We start from the raw sequence: 17,558 nt of genomic DNA, 5'->3' as shown, positions 1-17,558 counted from the left end.
CTGGAGAACTAACACATTAAGAATTCAATTTTTTTACCCATTATATCCTCACACAATTTTAAATTTTAAAATTTTTCCATCTACTTTAACCCAACAACGAGGACATTTTAGTAATTAGTACCACTCCTACCTAAATTCCATATGGTTTAGTAAACAATTTCAATAGGAATCTGGAATCTAACTCCTCTCAATCCATATGGTTTAGTAAACAACTTCATTAGGAATCTAGAATCTAATTCTCCTCAATCCAACTCCTCCTCAATTCAATTTATCCTCAATTCAACTCCTCCTAATCCAATTACGGATTAGTAAATATGTCATTATTCTCCATTTTTTTAGTGTGAGTTATCTTCATTAAAGCAATTGCAACCGATAAAACTAAAGCCAATATAATAAACAAATACAAAGTTGTTCTATGCATCCCTTTGTCAACCATTTTTATTTTCATTTTTTGCAAGACTACTAATCCCTTGCAATTTAGAAAAACAACTACTCAAACACATATGACAAATATAAAGCTCAAGTTGATCTTCATATGCTATAGGTCCCAATCTGAAAAATCTTGAGAATAAAATAGAGCAAAATGAATTAACTTTTGTTTGTCAAAACTACGAATGAATCATGCTGACATAAACATGTCAAACAAAGCAACTCAGTATTTACGTCATTGAAGCGATCGTTTAATTCTATAAAGTACTCATAAACGACATAAAAAAAAAGAGCTCCACACAATAATAATGATTGTTTGTCTTTATTGGAGCATTACATTGTGACCTTCCTCGAGCTACGTATGTCTCCAACACTAACCTATTTGCTTCACCCACACGATCATTGTAGCCTGGCCTCCGTGAAGGAGTATTTTTGTATCGTATTTTCGTTTCATCTCCATACTATAAACAAATTAAGGAAAAACCAGAAAAAAGGCTTTTATTTGCAGCCGACCTATTTTGCCCTTGTTTCTTTTGTAAGGGAAAAGAAAAAGTCTTACAATCACTAGCATTTGCGAGGCAGAGACGCTAGAAATGCCAATTTAAACTTTTTCTTCTTTGGTGAACTAAGGCTAACCATCTGGGTGGTCATCATAATGTCTCACTTCAACTGAAGCTGGCCATTGTTGGCCCCAAGGTCAGCGGTCCTCTACCGAGACCAGCCATGATATAGTTATGGTCATGACCACCTCATTAAAAACTAATTTGAAAAATTAGGATTTTGATGTATATCACGTCACTTTCAAGTTTAATGTCATACCATTCAATTAAGCGGAAACTAAAGCAAGAGAATCCAAAGGAAAACATTTACCAATTACCATGCATTCTCAGGCATGAAACTGAACTGATCAATAAACCTTACAAATTCAAATAAAGAAAAAGGCAGTCTTGTTTAACTAACACTTGGAAACCCTTAATCCCATATATCCCACAACCTCTATACATTTGCAAAAATCTACAGCCCATAAATCATACCCAATCAGTAGCCTCTACATAAACTGCCAAAGTGCCCTCCTGGCTAAAATCTTTTAGTAGGGCCAATAATTCAAACATTCGGATTCTTAGCTAGGTAAAAGTAAACACACCATTAGAACGATTTTGCAGAGTTCCTCATTAATACAACAAATCTCACCCCGCTAAAAGTGAGAAAGGTCAGGAGGATCATGGTTTGTGGTAGATAAACTTGGTCAAAATGAGAACCTCCAGAGAGCACTTAGTCTAGAATGCATGTTTGTCATGGCAAGCAAACACTAGGCTTGCTCTGAACATGTCCAGACCAACAAACTACAGCTAGTGGCTCATCACAATCTACTGCGCCTACGAACTCGGGTATAGGTTAACATTTCCAGACCAACAAACTGTATAGCTAGTGGTTCATTGTAAACTACTAGGCCTACCAGTTGCAGTGATAGGGGATGCTAGAGGAAAAGAGTGTTGGACCATCATACTGTTCTTCATGGCATTTACCGATGACGCATTGCCTTTTACAGTTTGCTCCAAAAGTTGAACAAGCGACATAAATATTTCCATCCTCGTCACATCCCTATTTGCCTGCAGATAAAACCTGGAAGTAAATGACCAATATATGGAAGCTAGTGTTGCATGTGCCTTTTGAATAAGCACTTGCATTCAACATGATAAAAATGAGCAGTGACAACAAAGCATATGCAAAAACACTTAATAGAGATCAAAGCTCGTGTTAAGGAATCCAATAAGAATGACACATCAACTTTCATTCTAATCAAGAAAATATTGGTAATAAAATTCAGGGCAGCGAAGGCCTAGAACAAACACACACACTCTAATCTCTACATTTTATGAGAAAATTAGAAAATGCGGACGCTTAAGATTACCATGGTGTCTTTGTTGCTGATACTAAGATACAAAGAGTTCCTCAAGTTTATATGTTTATTCTAATTTTCATTTTTAACCTAAATTAAAAGAATCCAACACGCTACTATATCCTTGACTCATGGTTCAAGTTAAAAGTATTTCCATTAGTTTTCATATAATGCGACCTTCACACTTTTTAGCACTTGCTTGGGAGATTGAAATGAAGCTGATGTTAAAAATCCTTTAGATTCCAGATAGCAGGACTCCAGTATGATAAATACAGATACAGCAGTTTGTGACCAAAGGCTTAAATGGTTTAAAGAGGGGCATGCGGTTAGTAGATTGAATGGGAATTTAAGGACTTCATGGTAGCAGGAGATTCGCCGATTTGCAGGTGCAGAATTTTTGGGTAGTTGTATTTTAGATGATGCTTGAAGCAGAATATTTTCTGAGTATTCAATACTCTATTTGATTCTGTGCTATAATAACTATTAAGAAGAGGAATTTTAGGCCTTAAACTAGGTTAGGGGTTACACCAAAGTTCAGGGAGAAAAAAAAAGGAAAAGGACAGAATTTTCACGGAATAATTACAGACAATCTCACTAACAAAGTTCCAAAACATTATTGCTAGACTGAACAAGCAAAGCATGTCACTAACGAAATAATAAAACAGAAAGGGAAAAAACAGAAAGGATAATTACAAATACAAAAGGCTTTTGAATATTACCTCTACTGCAAAGCGTGCCCATATCTTATCATTCCGAGCTTCCACCACCCCCTTCAAGATGGTCAAACCCAAACCTCTGATCAAATCAGCAATTTCTAAAAAGAAACCCTGTTCTTCACAAAGCATCTGGCAATAGAGATAATAAAACAGAAAAATATTGATACACACTTCACTCACAGCCAAAGCTCCAATTTCAGAAATTCAAAAGAATGTTAATCACTACCTCCACAAGCATCTGACGAGGTGGATTCAGATCCTCAACGATGATAGGGCAAACCATTGATTGTGACCCAACCTCAAAAGCCCATGTTGCCCCCCCATCAAAGTTGTCGTTTAGAACCAGTCCACCTTCTTTGCCAATAATCTGCATAGCAAAGAAATTTAGTGCACCATCTAAAAAGGTTTTCTGTCTTATTTGTTATATCTGAAAGCAAACAATGGTGTACCATCAAACCATGATAGCAGATAAACGACTTTTACTTCTAGATTTTATAATTTCTACAGCTGCCCTAATTTATGGCATCAAATATATAATATACATATTATACCATTTTGAAAAATTTTGAAGCATAATATTTCTTGTTTTTAAATATCTCATATCCTGACTCCCAACTTTCTCATCGATGAGAAATTTTCTGTTTAACAGCAAACACAGGGTAGAGAGTAGACAGTCTTTTGTACCTTAGATTCTCCTGTTTGTTTTAGCTTGTCAGCATGCTTTGTGACGCTTTGCAAGAAAAGCATATGCTTGATAGTGCGTTCAAGCAGTGCATCTATGCTACACTGTAAAAACAATATAATGGAATCAAAAGAATGGCATCGGCATCTGGCATCTGATTATTGTAAAATTCCAAAGAAGGGACAGGAAGCAAAGAACAAATATATTACTTTTGCTCCATTTGGCACAATATCCCGCAACTCTTTGACCCGATCTTGGATCATCTGACGATCTTTTGGCCTTGGCCTAGGGTTCTCTCCAGGTTTAAGCCTTTTGCGATTTGATTTTCCCATTACATCAGGCCTCTTAGAATATGCAGTTGAAACACTACTCTCATGCTTCGCAGTATTACCCTGTTCAGCCCAAGAACTTATATGAGATCCATATATGGAGGTAGTCTGGGAATAGTTCCCCACATCATCCCTGCTACACCCAGATTGGAAAGAACTGGGTTCTTCTATCCCTGCTTTTCCAATAGCCTTAGGAAGGCCTGATGTCTCCCCATGCACATGATTAGGCATACTAACCCGTCCACAAGTGGGAGAACTGTTAGGCATGGAAGAGCTACTGATTTTTGTCAATGTTGTTCTACATGACACATTATCATCAGAGCTCTGCTTGACAGCAGACTGAGCCCTAGAGACCACAGCATCTAAAAGATGGTCAGCGCCTGCCCCAGAGAAAATGCTGCTGTTTGATATTCCTTGACCTGCTGAATAATAATCAGAACCCAACTCTGGCACATTTGTAAATGTCGAAGTATTCTCACCCAGGTCTTTTGTATTTGAACCTATCTCATCAGCAAGAAATTTATTCCAATTGCCATTAAACAGCTTATTTTTAAAATCCATACCCAAAACATCAAACAAATCAGCTCCTGATGAAATTTGAGTACAAGCATCATGTGTAGCATTTGCAGATCCTGGACTACAAATTTTATAATCAAGGTCATCATGAATAATATCAGGGATGTTCTCACTCAAAGACATGTGTTCATCTGGATGAATCAATGGGATGCTAAGGGCTTTAAACAATTCATGATCCATCTGTTGCTCTCTCAGGGCCAATTCAGTCTGAGTAAACTTCACATTGGTAGAAAACTGTCTCTGGTTAGAGCCTTTTGAAAGCATGTTCTGAGAAGCTGATTGACCTGCCACACTGGATGAAGAAACCCCTTCTGTTTGGAAATCATCAGCCTTTTGAAATTTACCACCGGACAGACGTCCACCACAGAGGTTGATGTCAGCTGCCCTGTGTGAGTCTGAAGGAGAACCAGGAACTAAAATTTGCTTTGAATGACTACTTGATCCACCATGTGCTTGACTTCCTCCAACCACTGAAGCAGTTATCGAACCTTTGCTCTGATCAAGGATTAAACTTCCATTTGTTCTCAATTGAGGCATGATACCATTCGACGCACTAAAGTTGTTATCAAGATGATACCTAATGCTACCACCAGATAAGATCTGATGTTCCATCAACTTTAGACTGCCCTGATTCGCACCTGATTGACCCAAACTAGATGGGTATTTGAGTCCCCTGCTTGAACTATATGAGGGAGTCAGCTGGTTCAACCACACATCAGAATTTGTAGCAATTACTTCAGCTCCCCCAACTCCATCCTTTCGTTGGCCGTCAAAAGAAAAGTTTGGTTTCATCAATGGAGAAACCGTTGGTTGTTGAGGGTCATCATGAATTTTAGGCAGATTTTGGGTAAGGTTAGGGGTTTGAAATGTTGAATCGGTAGTTTGAGACTTATTGTGAACATCTTTAAGAGAGTGAGATAGTTGGCCAACAAGGCCTGAGGCCCGAGATGAGTTGCTTTGATGTGTATAGTTATCAATCATCTGAGCAGAACCTGTTACCTTATAATTTCCAGCTGGATGCATAGGTGTCAGCATACCAGCAGTATAGGGTACTCCAGATTTCTCAACCAAATCTTTTGTTGCATAGTTTTCTGATAATAGAGCACCAGGAATGCATCCTAGTTGCAGGATTGAACTCTTCACATCATTGATGAATCCTATATTCTCCATCATCTGAAGCAGAATGGATACATTAATCAGGTTGGAAGCAACTGACAGAAATCAAGAATTGATTTGGCTAGCTAAAAAAAGGAACAGCTTGCGCCAGAATGGTCAAACTTGAAGAAAACATAGGTACTAATAGTAATACAGGGTAAAATAAAATAAAATACTCACATTGCTAAGGAATTTTTGTGTTAAAATCACATCCATTGTTGCCTTTTTTTATTTTTTTTATTTTATAATAACATACATCCGTTGTTGCTTGCAACAGTGCTTGCCCAGTCAAACAAATAATTCATTTGGCCTGAAGCCCACAACTATCTTTTATGTTATACAAAATAACCACTTCTCAATAGGTTAAAGTACAGTGCCCAGAGCTCTTCCTTACATATATTGCTAAATCCAGAGTTACACAGGTGAAAATTTACCAGGATGTACAACCATAGATTTTCCTCATGGTTGGATAAACCTGGTCGTTTAGCTAGAAAGAAGATGAACTCTGGGACAGAGTGAGGTTCTTGGCAGCTTTATGGGCATCGGTTTGGGATGATTTAGGGATTATTCTCATTCTTCTATAATTTTCATTTTGTTAGCTGTTGTGATGTGAGACTAGATTTTTCGAATTTAGAGCTTTCCTTGCTTACCTTTGTTTCCAGGTGGTCTGTCTTTTATTGTATTTTCTCCTCTCTTTGTATAGCTTTTCTACTTTAATAAATTGCTGTTTCTCTTATTTTAAAAAATTAAAATAAAGATAGAAAGTAAATGATAGTGTCAGGCGTGGGAGAATAAGATGCAAAATACTGGAACAAAATATTTTTTGGGTGATTTAAGGGAACAATATACATATCTAACAGTGCCACTTACATTCTGTCATCTAAATTCATTAAACCCACATGCACAACAAAGAAAACTAAATGCACATTACTGTGTAAATAGACATTCTGCCATCTAAACTCATTAAACCAATATATACTATAAAGGACTTACAGCCAGGGAAGAACCAAGTTGAACAACACCATGAGGAAGAACAGGAATAACTGCAACTGTCTGCAGCCCAAATAAAACACAAGTACTATTATGAAACATGAAAATATAGAATATGCAAAACAGTGGGACTATATTAAAACTGACATACCTGCATGCCAGCAGAAAATTGGTGGTGCATCTCATTTAGGACCTGAAACAGCCACAAAATCAAGTCATATAAAGTACAAATGCCAAACCCCAAAACTTGAATATAAGTCTTTAGCCTTTAGTGAATCCACATTTATGAGAATTTCCACGTGCAAATGCCAAACCCTGATTTCTTAAAGTTTTAGCCTCTCACAGACACCACATTAATGAAAACTATTTCTTTGTTTTATGGGGGACAAATTAATGAAAACTATTAAGAGGGTTCTACATCATTAACTTCCATTTAAAATTTAGTTTCACACATCAAAGCATAAAGACCAGCTACTCTGGAAAAGAGAAAAACCAACGTTCACATGTTTTTAATTATGAAGAATAGAGCCACCGAAGAACAGATCACCTTGATTCCGTATAATCTGTGTGCTTACTAATTAGGATCCTGACTTTCTCAGCAGGATTTCATTGAACTTTTCAAGTTTTCAAGGAAAAACTGCATTAAAAGGCATGGGTAGAAATTCTGTTATATCATACTGCATCCCCCACTCGCAGGAAAATTCTTGTTCACCAACCATCGTGAAAATTCAAAGACTGATATGCACTTCCTGATAAAATACTTCTATTTTTTAAATAAACATCAAACATACTCTTTTTTTTTAAGGAATTAATATCAAGCGTTCGATCTTCATTCAACAGTTGGTGAGCATGTACTTTTGTGACTATATATACGAACACACACACACACATATACAAACTTCTTATGAAATATATATTCATGTATATGAATGGGAATAAAGTGTTAGATGAGATCCTGCCAATGTGGGATGTGAGAGGCCAATCGCCTGGCCATGTCACATCCACATTGAGGGATCTCATCTTAGAAGGGGCCTGTATAAACATGTGTGTATAGTTGAAATTTATTGTACCATTTCCGTCAGCAATAAATAAGAAAATTCATATCAAAATGGAGTATTAGAAATACTAATATATACCTCCGGTGGATGGGCATCTTTAGTGTAATTGCTTGACAGAATCCATTGATGGTTTCCTGTAAATGCAGCTCGTCCCACTATTCTGAAAGGGTCCAAACAACAATTTTTAAAAATGGCTGCTAATAACAAAAGAACTTTAAAAATGAGATATATGCAAAGCAGCAAACATAGTTAACAGAAAGGTCATACCCTTCGCCCACTATATTAAACGGTTTATCCATCATCATTCTATTAATAAGTGAAGACACTCTTTCCTCTGGTTGAATACCAATAGAAGAGGAACACACTTCAGAAGAAACCCAGCAGCCTTCCCACTCTCCAAATGGTAATTCGGCTCTTTCAGTTCCAGCAATGCGTTTAGGTAGAGAACATATTGATGGTTCATAATGACATTCCCAAATTAATAGTCTGCCACCAAAGTAGAAGTATTTTCTTTAAACTCAAATTACAAAAGCCTCATCACTGAACAGATGAAAGTCCCAAGAACAGACATCAAAACCATCAAAAGATGGCACAGGTCATGAGCACATCAAAGATTTGAACATTAACAACAAATAATGACATAAAAAGTACAAAAAATAAATAAAAATACTTGAAGGCTAAATAGTTCAATTTAATTGAAAGTAGTTTTAATATGTGTCATAAATTATTTAAGTTTCAAACATATCTATTTAAAATGCATTTCTCAGAAGTGAAACAGTGAAGAAAAGATAGTAACTGGTCAGCAGAGAAAACTCTCCTTTTTATTTGGGTCAAAGCAAATTAACCTGTCATTGCTGGTGAACAAAATAATAATTAAAATACCTTTTTTGTTGCTTGAAAATATATATATATATATATATATATACAAGAGAGGAGTATAAAACCAACAAGGAAGACAGATACTGATGGAATACTCATAGGCAGTAAATGAGTCCAATAAAGAGCGGGTTTGGCAAACAAAATGCAAACCCACTTTTCACTTAGATTCTTAAAGACAAAACAGAACAAACCAAAAACCAAAACATAAACTTCCAAAAACAGAAATAGAGAGACACAAGATTGCGAATCAAATACAAGAGAACACACTAAACAATGAGACTATAACATCTCCATCGTATCTTAGAATATATCCCAACCCTAGCCCTTCCAACCAAACGGAAAGAGACAACATATATCTGATAACAGATCCACCCTGTTTGGCCACTGAGAAAATGCAGGAAAACAAAAGAAAAATAAATTTGAAATAAAGTCTAAAATCTCTAAAACCTCAACCTGAAAAGTGAAAACTATCCGAACTTTTTCTCCACTTTCTCAGAGCAACCAAACAGACACATAGGGAGCAGAATTATTAGCCAAACAAAGACAAATTTTTCATAAAGAAAATGAGGACAAATAAAATAAGAAAACCAAATATTTTTACAGCATTGTTTGTGTTTCGTCCAATTTGTGGGGAACTTACTTAGGGTTTTGGCAGCCGATCTTCCAGAACACAGCATAAGCCCACTGATTGGAACCGCAGAGTGTCTTGAGCGCTTGTTTAAGCAAAAGCCCCATAGTTTCGGCTTCTTCAGAGCTCAAAAATCAAAAAATTAAAGCAGTAATCGGACGAAAACCACAAATTTACAGCCAATAGAAACAGAGAGCGAGGAAGCACATCAAGATATCAGTGCCGGAGACCGTACATTTCCGGCGCCTAACTTCCACGGCATGATCCTCTTCCCGCCTGCTTCGTCCTCAACCCACCAGTCCTCTTCCTCTCCGGATCCAAGTTCCACGAGTTCAATCGCAATCTCCGGCCGGCCATAGATACAATACGGAGTGAGAGTGAGAGAGGGAGAGAGAGGGAGAGAGAGGGAAACTGAACGAAGCTGAACGGTTTCCGAAGAATCTGAACCCTACACTATTCCACAAGCTTCGAGCCTGTAGAAAGCCTCCATTGTTCTTCTTGGTCTTCGTTTTGAGCTGAAAATGGTGAAATTTGAAGAGTTGCAGAGCAAACAAAAGAAGACGAGAGAGAGAGAGAGAGAGAGAGAGAGAGAGAGAGAGAGGGAGAGAGCGATGCGTGTGTCGTGGAGACTGTCCAATACGTTATCGTTTGCTGTGGTGGAGAGCTATAGAGAGGTCTGTGAGGTAAGGTGAGGTCGTGTTCAGGTTTTGCTTCAGCTGCTGCTGCTGCTGCTGCTCTGTTTGTTGCTGCGAAATTCTCTGCGTAATGTTTTGGAGTGCGCTAAAGTGCGCCACAATAAAGAGGCCGAGAGAGGTTGGGGCTGGGTCACAGCCTGTGACGTTAACTTTCCCTGCATTTCTTTTTTTTTTTCTTTTTTTTTTGGGAGTGTTTTTTTTGTCGTGTTTGAGTCAGATTGGGATGTAATTGTTGTTGGGTCTGAACAAATAAGGTTAGTGCGGGTTGCTGTCGTGATTACGTCATATTTGACACTGCCCTTGCTTTTTGGGTGAAATTACAGGAGTGGCAGATGGGGACGATGGCTTTGGATTTGAGTGGAAGAACACGTGGAGGGCTGCGATTGTTTTGGTGGTGTGTGTTTTTTTTCGCTGAAGTGAGAAAATAAAATAGGAAGAAATATCCATATCTTTCTTTTTTTTTTCTTTTTTGTGTTGCGAGAATATTCATAAAATCATGATTAATGATTAAAGCGGAGAAAAGGGCCATGATGGAGGAGATTTGACTCTTCTCCACTTTTTGGCTTTCTTTTTCATATTTTGACTTTTAATCTATTTGCATTAACACAAAATTCTATTGCAAAATCGACTCATGAATTAAGGATAATGCAATTGAAAAAATGAAGATGTGGCCAATTGAAAATGAAAAATAATATAATAAAAAATACTTGTCCAAATAATGAAAGTTATATCAATAAAAAATCACTAGCCTCTTCGCACGCGCTTTCGCGCTTCCGAGAGGCTTTTTTAAAAAAAATTTAAATTTTATTTTAGAATTAAAAAAGATAATGGGTAGTTATTTTCCATAAAAATAGGATCCATTATCCGATTTTTCTTTTAATTTTATTTTTTTTAAATAAGAAAAAGTGCGAATTTACCATATTATACTCATTTAATTAATAATTTCAATTCTTAATGTTTGCATTAACCAATTGCATTTTTTTGGTATTTTGAATGTTTCACTCTCTTCCTTTTGCTTTATATATATAGATAATAATAACTTGAAAAGTAACACCCGACCAAATCCAAGATTTTAAACTTTTATTTAATTATTTGAATAGGTGTCCATTTGCAATTGAGCCACTTTTTATTTCAAGAGGTGGTGGTCCTCCTCTTTTTTTAATGGTTTACGTCTCCATCCTAGGTCTTAGTTTCGATCCTCCTTTCTCCCAACATCACTTGAGTTAGTAGCTATTTCTATTTCTTTTCTTTGTTGAACATTCAGAAATAACAGTGGCCCAAGCTTTTGGTGTGCTCACAAGTGGTCTTGGATTCAAGCCCTCATAATATCTGTGTGCGTGAATTTCCTCCTCCCCTCCTAACTTTGACAAAAAATAAAAAATAAAACCCACAGCTTAGGAAATATGGTTAAACTCAATGGAACAGTACTGAAGCTTTGAGAGTTCCATACTTGATTAAATGAACACAATGATTTCAATCTCATCATCATGTGAAACATTTGTGCTGGTCATCATGGATGACTTTCGTTCTACCAAAATCACAGTTACATTGCCATCCACTGCAGTGATGGCACAAAGGGTTGATCTTGTCTCTACAACATTATTAGGATTCACTAAGAAGTTTTGTCGTCATCATCTTCCAAGACATAAAAATAAGTCATTGGTTGACACTGGAAAATGATCTTGAGCGCTTATTTTATAAAAGTTATGAGATGCGCGCCTTAAGTATATCGCCAAAAGCGATTTCTTAAAGGATATAGAAGGAATTAAAAATTAATTAAAAGGCACAATGTGTACTTTAGTTAATTGATATTCAAAATTGTTTCCGCATACTCAAATCTTGAAGGAGTAAAAATTTAATTGAGACTCCTAAAGAGTCCATAAAACTATTCTTAAAACAAACAAAGACTAGTTAGAATCACAAGTTTTCCCATGTAGTTTTTTAATGCTCAAAACATACCAATGCATGTAATATAACAATAGATCTTTATTAGAGACCTTGTGAACAAATTAATGAGAATAAGCTTTATTTTCATTCTGATTCTTAATAGTTAGTAAACAAATTAATTAATAGAAATGTTTTACTCGGATTCATGCTCACTCCAATTCCTAGTTAGTAAACATACAACCCTTTATGAATGATGAGTTTGCGAAGTTTTTTCGTTTTGCCCAAATTAAATGGCTAGATCCATTAAAACTTACAATTTGTTAGAGTCACTAAGCCATTGATGTGGTATTGTTTAATTTATTTTCTATTTGGGTCCATTCTCAACCTTATTTTTTTCATAGTAAGTGAAACACTGTCACATTAATTGGTGTCCAAAAAGAGTTAGTATATCTAAAATTAGTGTCTAGTCAAGTGGAAAAAGATCTTAACTTTGAGACTAACAGTCTCACGTTCGAACTTCCATGACAACTTAGTAGTCTGTGTGAGAAGAAAACCCCTCCCATTTGTGTTTTAGTATTTTTCTATTATTGCATGGATTTTTAGAAATTGAAACTTAAGTGTTTAATACTTTAAAATCTTTTTTCACAATAAATTCTCAAAAGCAAACATTATATTCTTGAACTTCTTCCCCACTATATGGGTGGGATTAATGGGTGAATTTCCTTACCTCAAATGACCAAGCCATCCTATGCCACTAGTCTAGTACCAGCCTTCGTGATATTTATATTTCCAGTCACGTGCTTTGTTGAGCCCAAAAATTCCACACCCCATCCAAGGAAAGTGGATGTTTAAACGCTTATTTACAGTAATTTTTTTTTCATTCTTTCTCTTTACCATTTCGCTTTTTCTTTGAGAGGTTCAAAAAACTTGTAGTAAGATTGAAGGCAAAAAGCTCATTCCACTTTTGCCTTTTTCATTTTTATATTAGGCTTGTTGTGGTAGCGATTCTGTTCAGCTGTGTAGGGGTTGCAGGTTTATTCCTTCAAAACCTCTCTAAGTGGATGGGCATGGGCATCTATGCATGCTAGCTAACAACAATCAAGTGCGTAAATGATGCACCTATAGCCTAACATTTAGTTGTATAATACGTGTAAGCCGGGTAGTTGTATAATACGGTATTAGATGTGGTGTGGGCGGGGTTGATGGTGGCGGTGATGGTGGTGGTGGTAGCGGCAATGGTAGTACTAGTAACGATAACAGTAGTGGAGTTTGGTGGTAATGATGGTCATGGTAAGATGCCTCAAATACTTATGTGAGGAATACCTTTGTGGAGTCCTTTAATATTGTATTTTAGTGATTCGAACCGTCTATCTTTTAGGTATTTCTTTTAAAGATCATCTTTGTAAAAAATACTTGAATCCGAAATCATTTGACCACTTAATTAATAATTGTCATTTTAGCACTTTCTTGGAGCACTGTGTACTTTTTTTTAATAATGGTCACAACTAGATGTCTTAATAGTTTTCAATTCACCTAACTTTTTGTAAGAATAATCTATGAAATGAAAACCTAAAAAATAGACAGTTCGGATCGTTGAAATGAAATTTGTAGTGATATATGTTGAAGAGTCTTGTTAACAAAATATTTGACAAAATAAAATTATTCATATATTAGGAAACATAGCTAGTAAAACACAGTCCACCTTTTAGAAAATTCAAGGCCGTCAACATAACAATGATAAGTTAAGAGCCCTTGATAAACTTGTAAAAAAGAAAAGTTAGCTTAACGTTTTGTATCCCGATTTTCTTCAGTGTGCTATAAAGAATAAAATTTTATTATTCGTTGTTCTGTGACTCTGGCGGGCTGACATGCCAGTCACTGTACCAAACCCCTTTTTTTATTCAACTTCCAGAATACCATCTTTGTTTTATAAATATAAAACATATTGAAAAATATTTTTAGGTGTTTGTGAAGCTTGTGTTGTGTGATGCTTCTATTCTTTAACTGATCTTCATTATTAAGCCCTAATTTAATATCAATACTTCACATGGTGGGTAGGTCTTTTGGTCAGTAGCTACATATATTCGGGTCAAATATATACGTTTTAACGAGGCTTTTTCGGTCATTGGATTTTTCATACAAGTGATACTGAAAAGGAAGGAATCGAATCTAGAACCTCTAGTGTATGGATAAATATTTTTAATCACTTGAGTTGCAAACTCCGTATTATATTCCGGCGATCAATCTTCACCAACTTGTTCAAGAGGTATTAATTTTCGAAAAGTAAAATATATTATCAACACTTGAATCGGATTAGAATATTAACTGTTGGATTTTAATCCGACGGTGATAATGTGGTTTAATCAAAAAGCAACATGTACACACAAAAAAAGGCAAGTAACTGGATATTTTAATTGAACTACTGGTGACTACTCTGTCACCCTTTGTATATTTTTTTCTTCTTCGGAACAATAATAAATTTGTTGAGGCATGAAAAGATGGAGCACTAGTTGCAGACACATGAGAGTGTGTTCCTTTTTGTGTGTTGGTCTACTTTTTTTTATTTAAAATTTCATCTCAAGAGTAGGTATATAGTAATTTTTGTGGGGAAATGGGTAAAAAAAGATTCTCATGGAAGGCATAAGAGAATGTGTCCTCGGATGTTAAAATATCATTTTTTTGACTGAGACCTAATATTTGTTTACTCTGGGCAATGAGATGTAGCCACTGGTCTATTTTTCATACAAGAGTATGATTTACTCAATCAGTCACTATAAAAGTTTGAAAATTTTATTTTCAAAGGAACACAATTATAAGTAATAATGAGCAAGCCTATGTGTCAAGAACTATTATGAAGATTAGCAACAAAATAAAACATATATGAACGTTTTTAAAACTAAAAATGAGTGTGGATGAGCTCTAGTTCAATTTAGCGGAAATAGCTAAAAGTAAAAGGGAGCTTTTTCATTGAGGAATAAAATAGTGTAGATTCATTATTGTCTTTTAATTTGAACCGTTAAATGATTTATAGATTAAATTTTAAATAATAATTAAATCTTGACAATACTTCATATCTTACATGGGTTTGTTCTCGAAAGTGATATATGGATTTGTTGAACATATACTTGAGTTTAGCTATTTGTGAGATTTTTCTTTTCTGATTTATGGGTATTTTTTTGTTGATTTTGTTATGATATGTGGGTTTATAATGAATCCGCACACTTTCAATCCGCAATAGAAAGCGTCCAAAGTGTAAATATAATGTGATTTCAATTTTCTATGGTCATAGTAGCTATTAGTTTAGCAAGTAGAAAAGAGATAGTTATTTCGGGCATGTTTGATATCCTAGTTGGATCCAATTTTATAAACTCAAAAATAGATTTTAAGTCTAAAGCTACAAAAGCTCATTTGGTAGGCCCATTTTTAAAAACTCAAAAACACCCTCATCATTAAAAACCAAAAAATGAGGTTTTTTTTACCCTCTCTCTCTCTCTCTCTCTCATTTTCTTTTGTTAATTTCAAATTTTTTTTAACCTTAAAAATAGTTTGAAGTTCAATACCAAACAAGTTTTTAGATCTTAAACGCACTATTTAAAAACTCATGTTTTTAAAAGAATCATAGTTTTTGAATTTGTTTTTTTTTAGTAGGATACCAAACATGTTTTTTTTTTTCTGCCTTTTGTATTGAGCTTTTATGTAACTCTCTATGATAATGCCATGTTAATTCATTTGACAAAAAAAAAAAGATATTTAAGTTGTGAGAGGGAAAGTGAAAGAGGAATTAGATGTTAGCATTTGTAATAAAGAAACCTTTTTTGGCTTTTCATTTAGACTAAATTTAAGGAAAAATCATTTGTAATAAAGAAACCTTTTTTGGCTTTTCAATTAGACTAAATTAAAGGAAAAATCTTTATTTTGAAAAAAATTAGGAAACAACTTTAAAAATAAAAAATAAAAATTAAGGGGGTTTTGATCCAAATAAAATAAAATAAAATTTAAGGGTCCTCTCTGCTGAGAAAACAAACAAAAAAGGGGCCCTCTAATTTTTGCGAGCCTTGTGCGTGGGTAAACCCCGAACCTTATCAAAGTCGGCCCTAGTCCACACATCCAAAGACCCACCAACATGGAACAAAACTGAAAAATAAAAGATATAATTTAGTATGTTGTGGTGCAATATATAATTAGATTTTTTCCCATCATATTTGGAGGGTAGAAAATTAAATTTAGACATCTGATAATATAAATAATGTTTTTAATCACTTGAGTTACATTTTATACTTCCATTTAGTGAGTTGGATAGAATTCATAATTCTAAGTCAAATGTTTAGTGTCCTAAAAACAACATGGATTGGATTACGTATGAATCATACCCAAATCATGTAATAGAACATTTCAATTAATTCAGCCCCTTAATCATATGTAGTACTCAACACATCATCGGATTAGGGTTATCATTTCTAATCCAATGCAATTCAATTCTACCTCATAATCAAATCCAATTCCAGTCGCCAAACTTCTGCTAAGCTAATCATTTGAAAAAACACCAACTATTGTGATAGGCGTACAAGTAGTTGAATTTCTACAAGTGCATATCTTCTACCTAAAAAAAATCCTAGTCCTCCATGGAATCAGCTGTCCACCCAATAATCAACCAAAAACTAATATATTAAGAACTTAAGCCGATCTGCTTGACTTAGAGGAACTTGGAAAAACTTATATATATATATATATATATATTTTTTTTTTAAAGGGTTCTCAAAGTTAGTGGCAATGACCCACAAAGTTCCCAAAGTCCAAATTTCATTCATGCAAAAGCCGAAAAAAATAAGGTAAAATTGAAAAAGAAAAAGAAAAAGAAAAAAAAGTAAACATGTTGATTGAGCTTGGTGCACAGTTTACCATATGCATGAGTTGAAATGGGACAAGCAGGTCTTGTGGGTGGGGATTTGAAGTGCTCCACCAAAACCCCACACCATTATTTGAGGTTGATACGACCGAAAGCCAATGCATATGAAATCTGATATGTGATATGTGTGGGAAAGATGAGATAAAAACCACAATGAGACAAAGGAGCATGAGAATCTTGACTATGGGGTATTGCCAATTACTATGTGCTATCTCCTAAATCCAATTCCTATTTGCTCATCTTCATCCTGTCTACACATGCGGCCATCCATTGTAGGGTTTCAATTTCTACTTTTTTGATTTTATTTTTGATTTTTAAAGAATTCTATGAGAGATATATATGTGCAACAGTGCAAGTGATGTGTTTTAAAACGTTTTCCTGCCGTTCAATTTTTAAGGTGTCACATTGTCAAACTCAATTGGATAGGGCCCTCTCTCTCCTTCGATAATGAAAGCTATTATTCTTCGGGTTGAAAGTCTTCGTTACTAGGTACAAATCCCTAAGAGCATTCACAATGGACTCCCTAAATTACCTCTTTAGACAAATTTTAGAGATGAATTGGAAAAATACAACCTCAACCATGCTCCCTATCCACATCCTAAAATAGGTAGACCTCTAGGAGCTCCTAAATTTGAGGAGAGAGAAAGGACTCATAGTGGCTCCCTATAATTTAATTCTGCTTTATTTAATGAGTATTTCAAACCTTTAATAAATGCTACCTATTTTTT

At 35.2% G+C, this 17,558-nt stretch overlaps 1 protein-coding gene across 1 annotated transcript; it reads right to left on the bottom strand.

The window, feature by feature from the left end:
* Window positions 1-1,294: 1,294 nt before the first annotated feature.
* Window positions 1,295-10,129, bottom strand: LHW (transcription factor-like protein). The gene is made up of 10 exons (XM_021970560.2): window positions 9,355-10,129; window positions 8,103-8,321; window positions 7,914-7,995; window positions 6,929-6,970; window positions 6,781-6,840; window positions 3,937-5,805; window positions 3,730-3,831; window positions 3,272-3,412; window positions 3,049-3,174; window positions 1,295-2,039 (listed from the first exon to the last, which is right to left on the bottom strand). Exons 1-10 carry the CDS (start codon window positions 9,447-9,449, stop codon window positions 1,863-1,865), a joined length of 2,913 nt encoding a protein of 970 aa, XP_021826252.2. The 5' UTR covers window positions 9,450-10,129; the 3' UTR covers window positions 1,295-1,862.
* Window positions 10,130-17,558: the final 7,429 nt, after the last annotated feature.

The sequence above is a fragment of the Prunus avium genome, chromosome 6 (genome assembly GCF_965620075.1).
Source record: "Prunus avium chromosome 6, drPruAviu1.hap1.1, whole genome shotgun sequence".
Taxonomy (NCBI): Eukaryota; Viridiplantae; Streptophyta; class Magnoliopsida; order Rosales; family Rosaceae; genus Prunus; species Prunus avium.
Note: the sequence above shows the minus strand (reverse complement) of the source record. Positions and strands in the feature narration are given on the sequence as shown.

Bases quoted from the DNA above. Each gene is read 5' to 3' on its own strand.
- LHW (XM_021970560.2), bottom strand. From the start codon at position 9,449: ATGGGGCTTTTGCTTAAACAAGCGCTCAAGACACTCTGCGGTTCCAAT. The intron at 6,971-7,913 runs GTATATATTAGT...TGGCTGTTTCAG, and splicing joins AAGATGCCCATCCACCGGAG to GTCCTAAATGAGATGCACCA. The intron at 2,040-3,048 runs GTAATATTCAAA...TTTTATCTGCAG, and splicing joins GGGCACGCTTTGCAGTAGAG to GCAAATAGGGATGTGACGAG.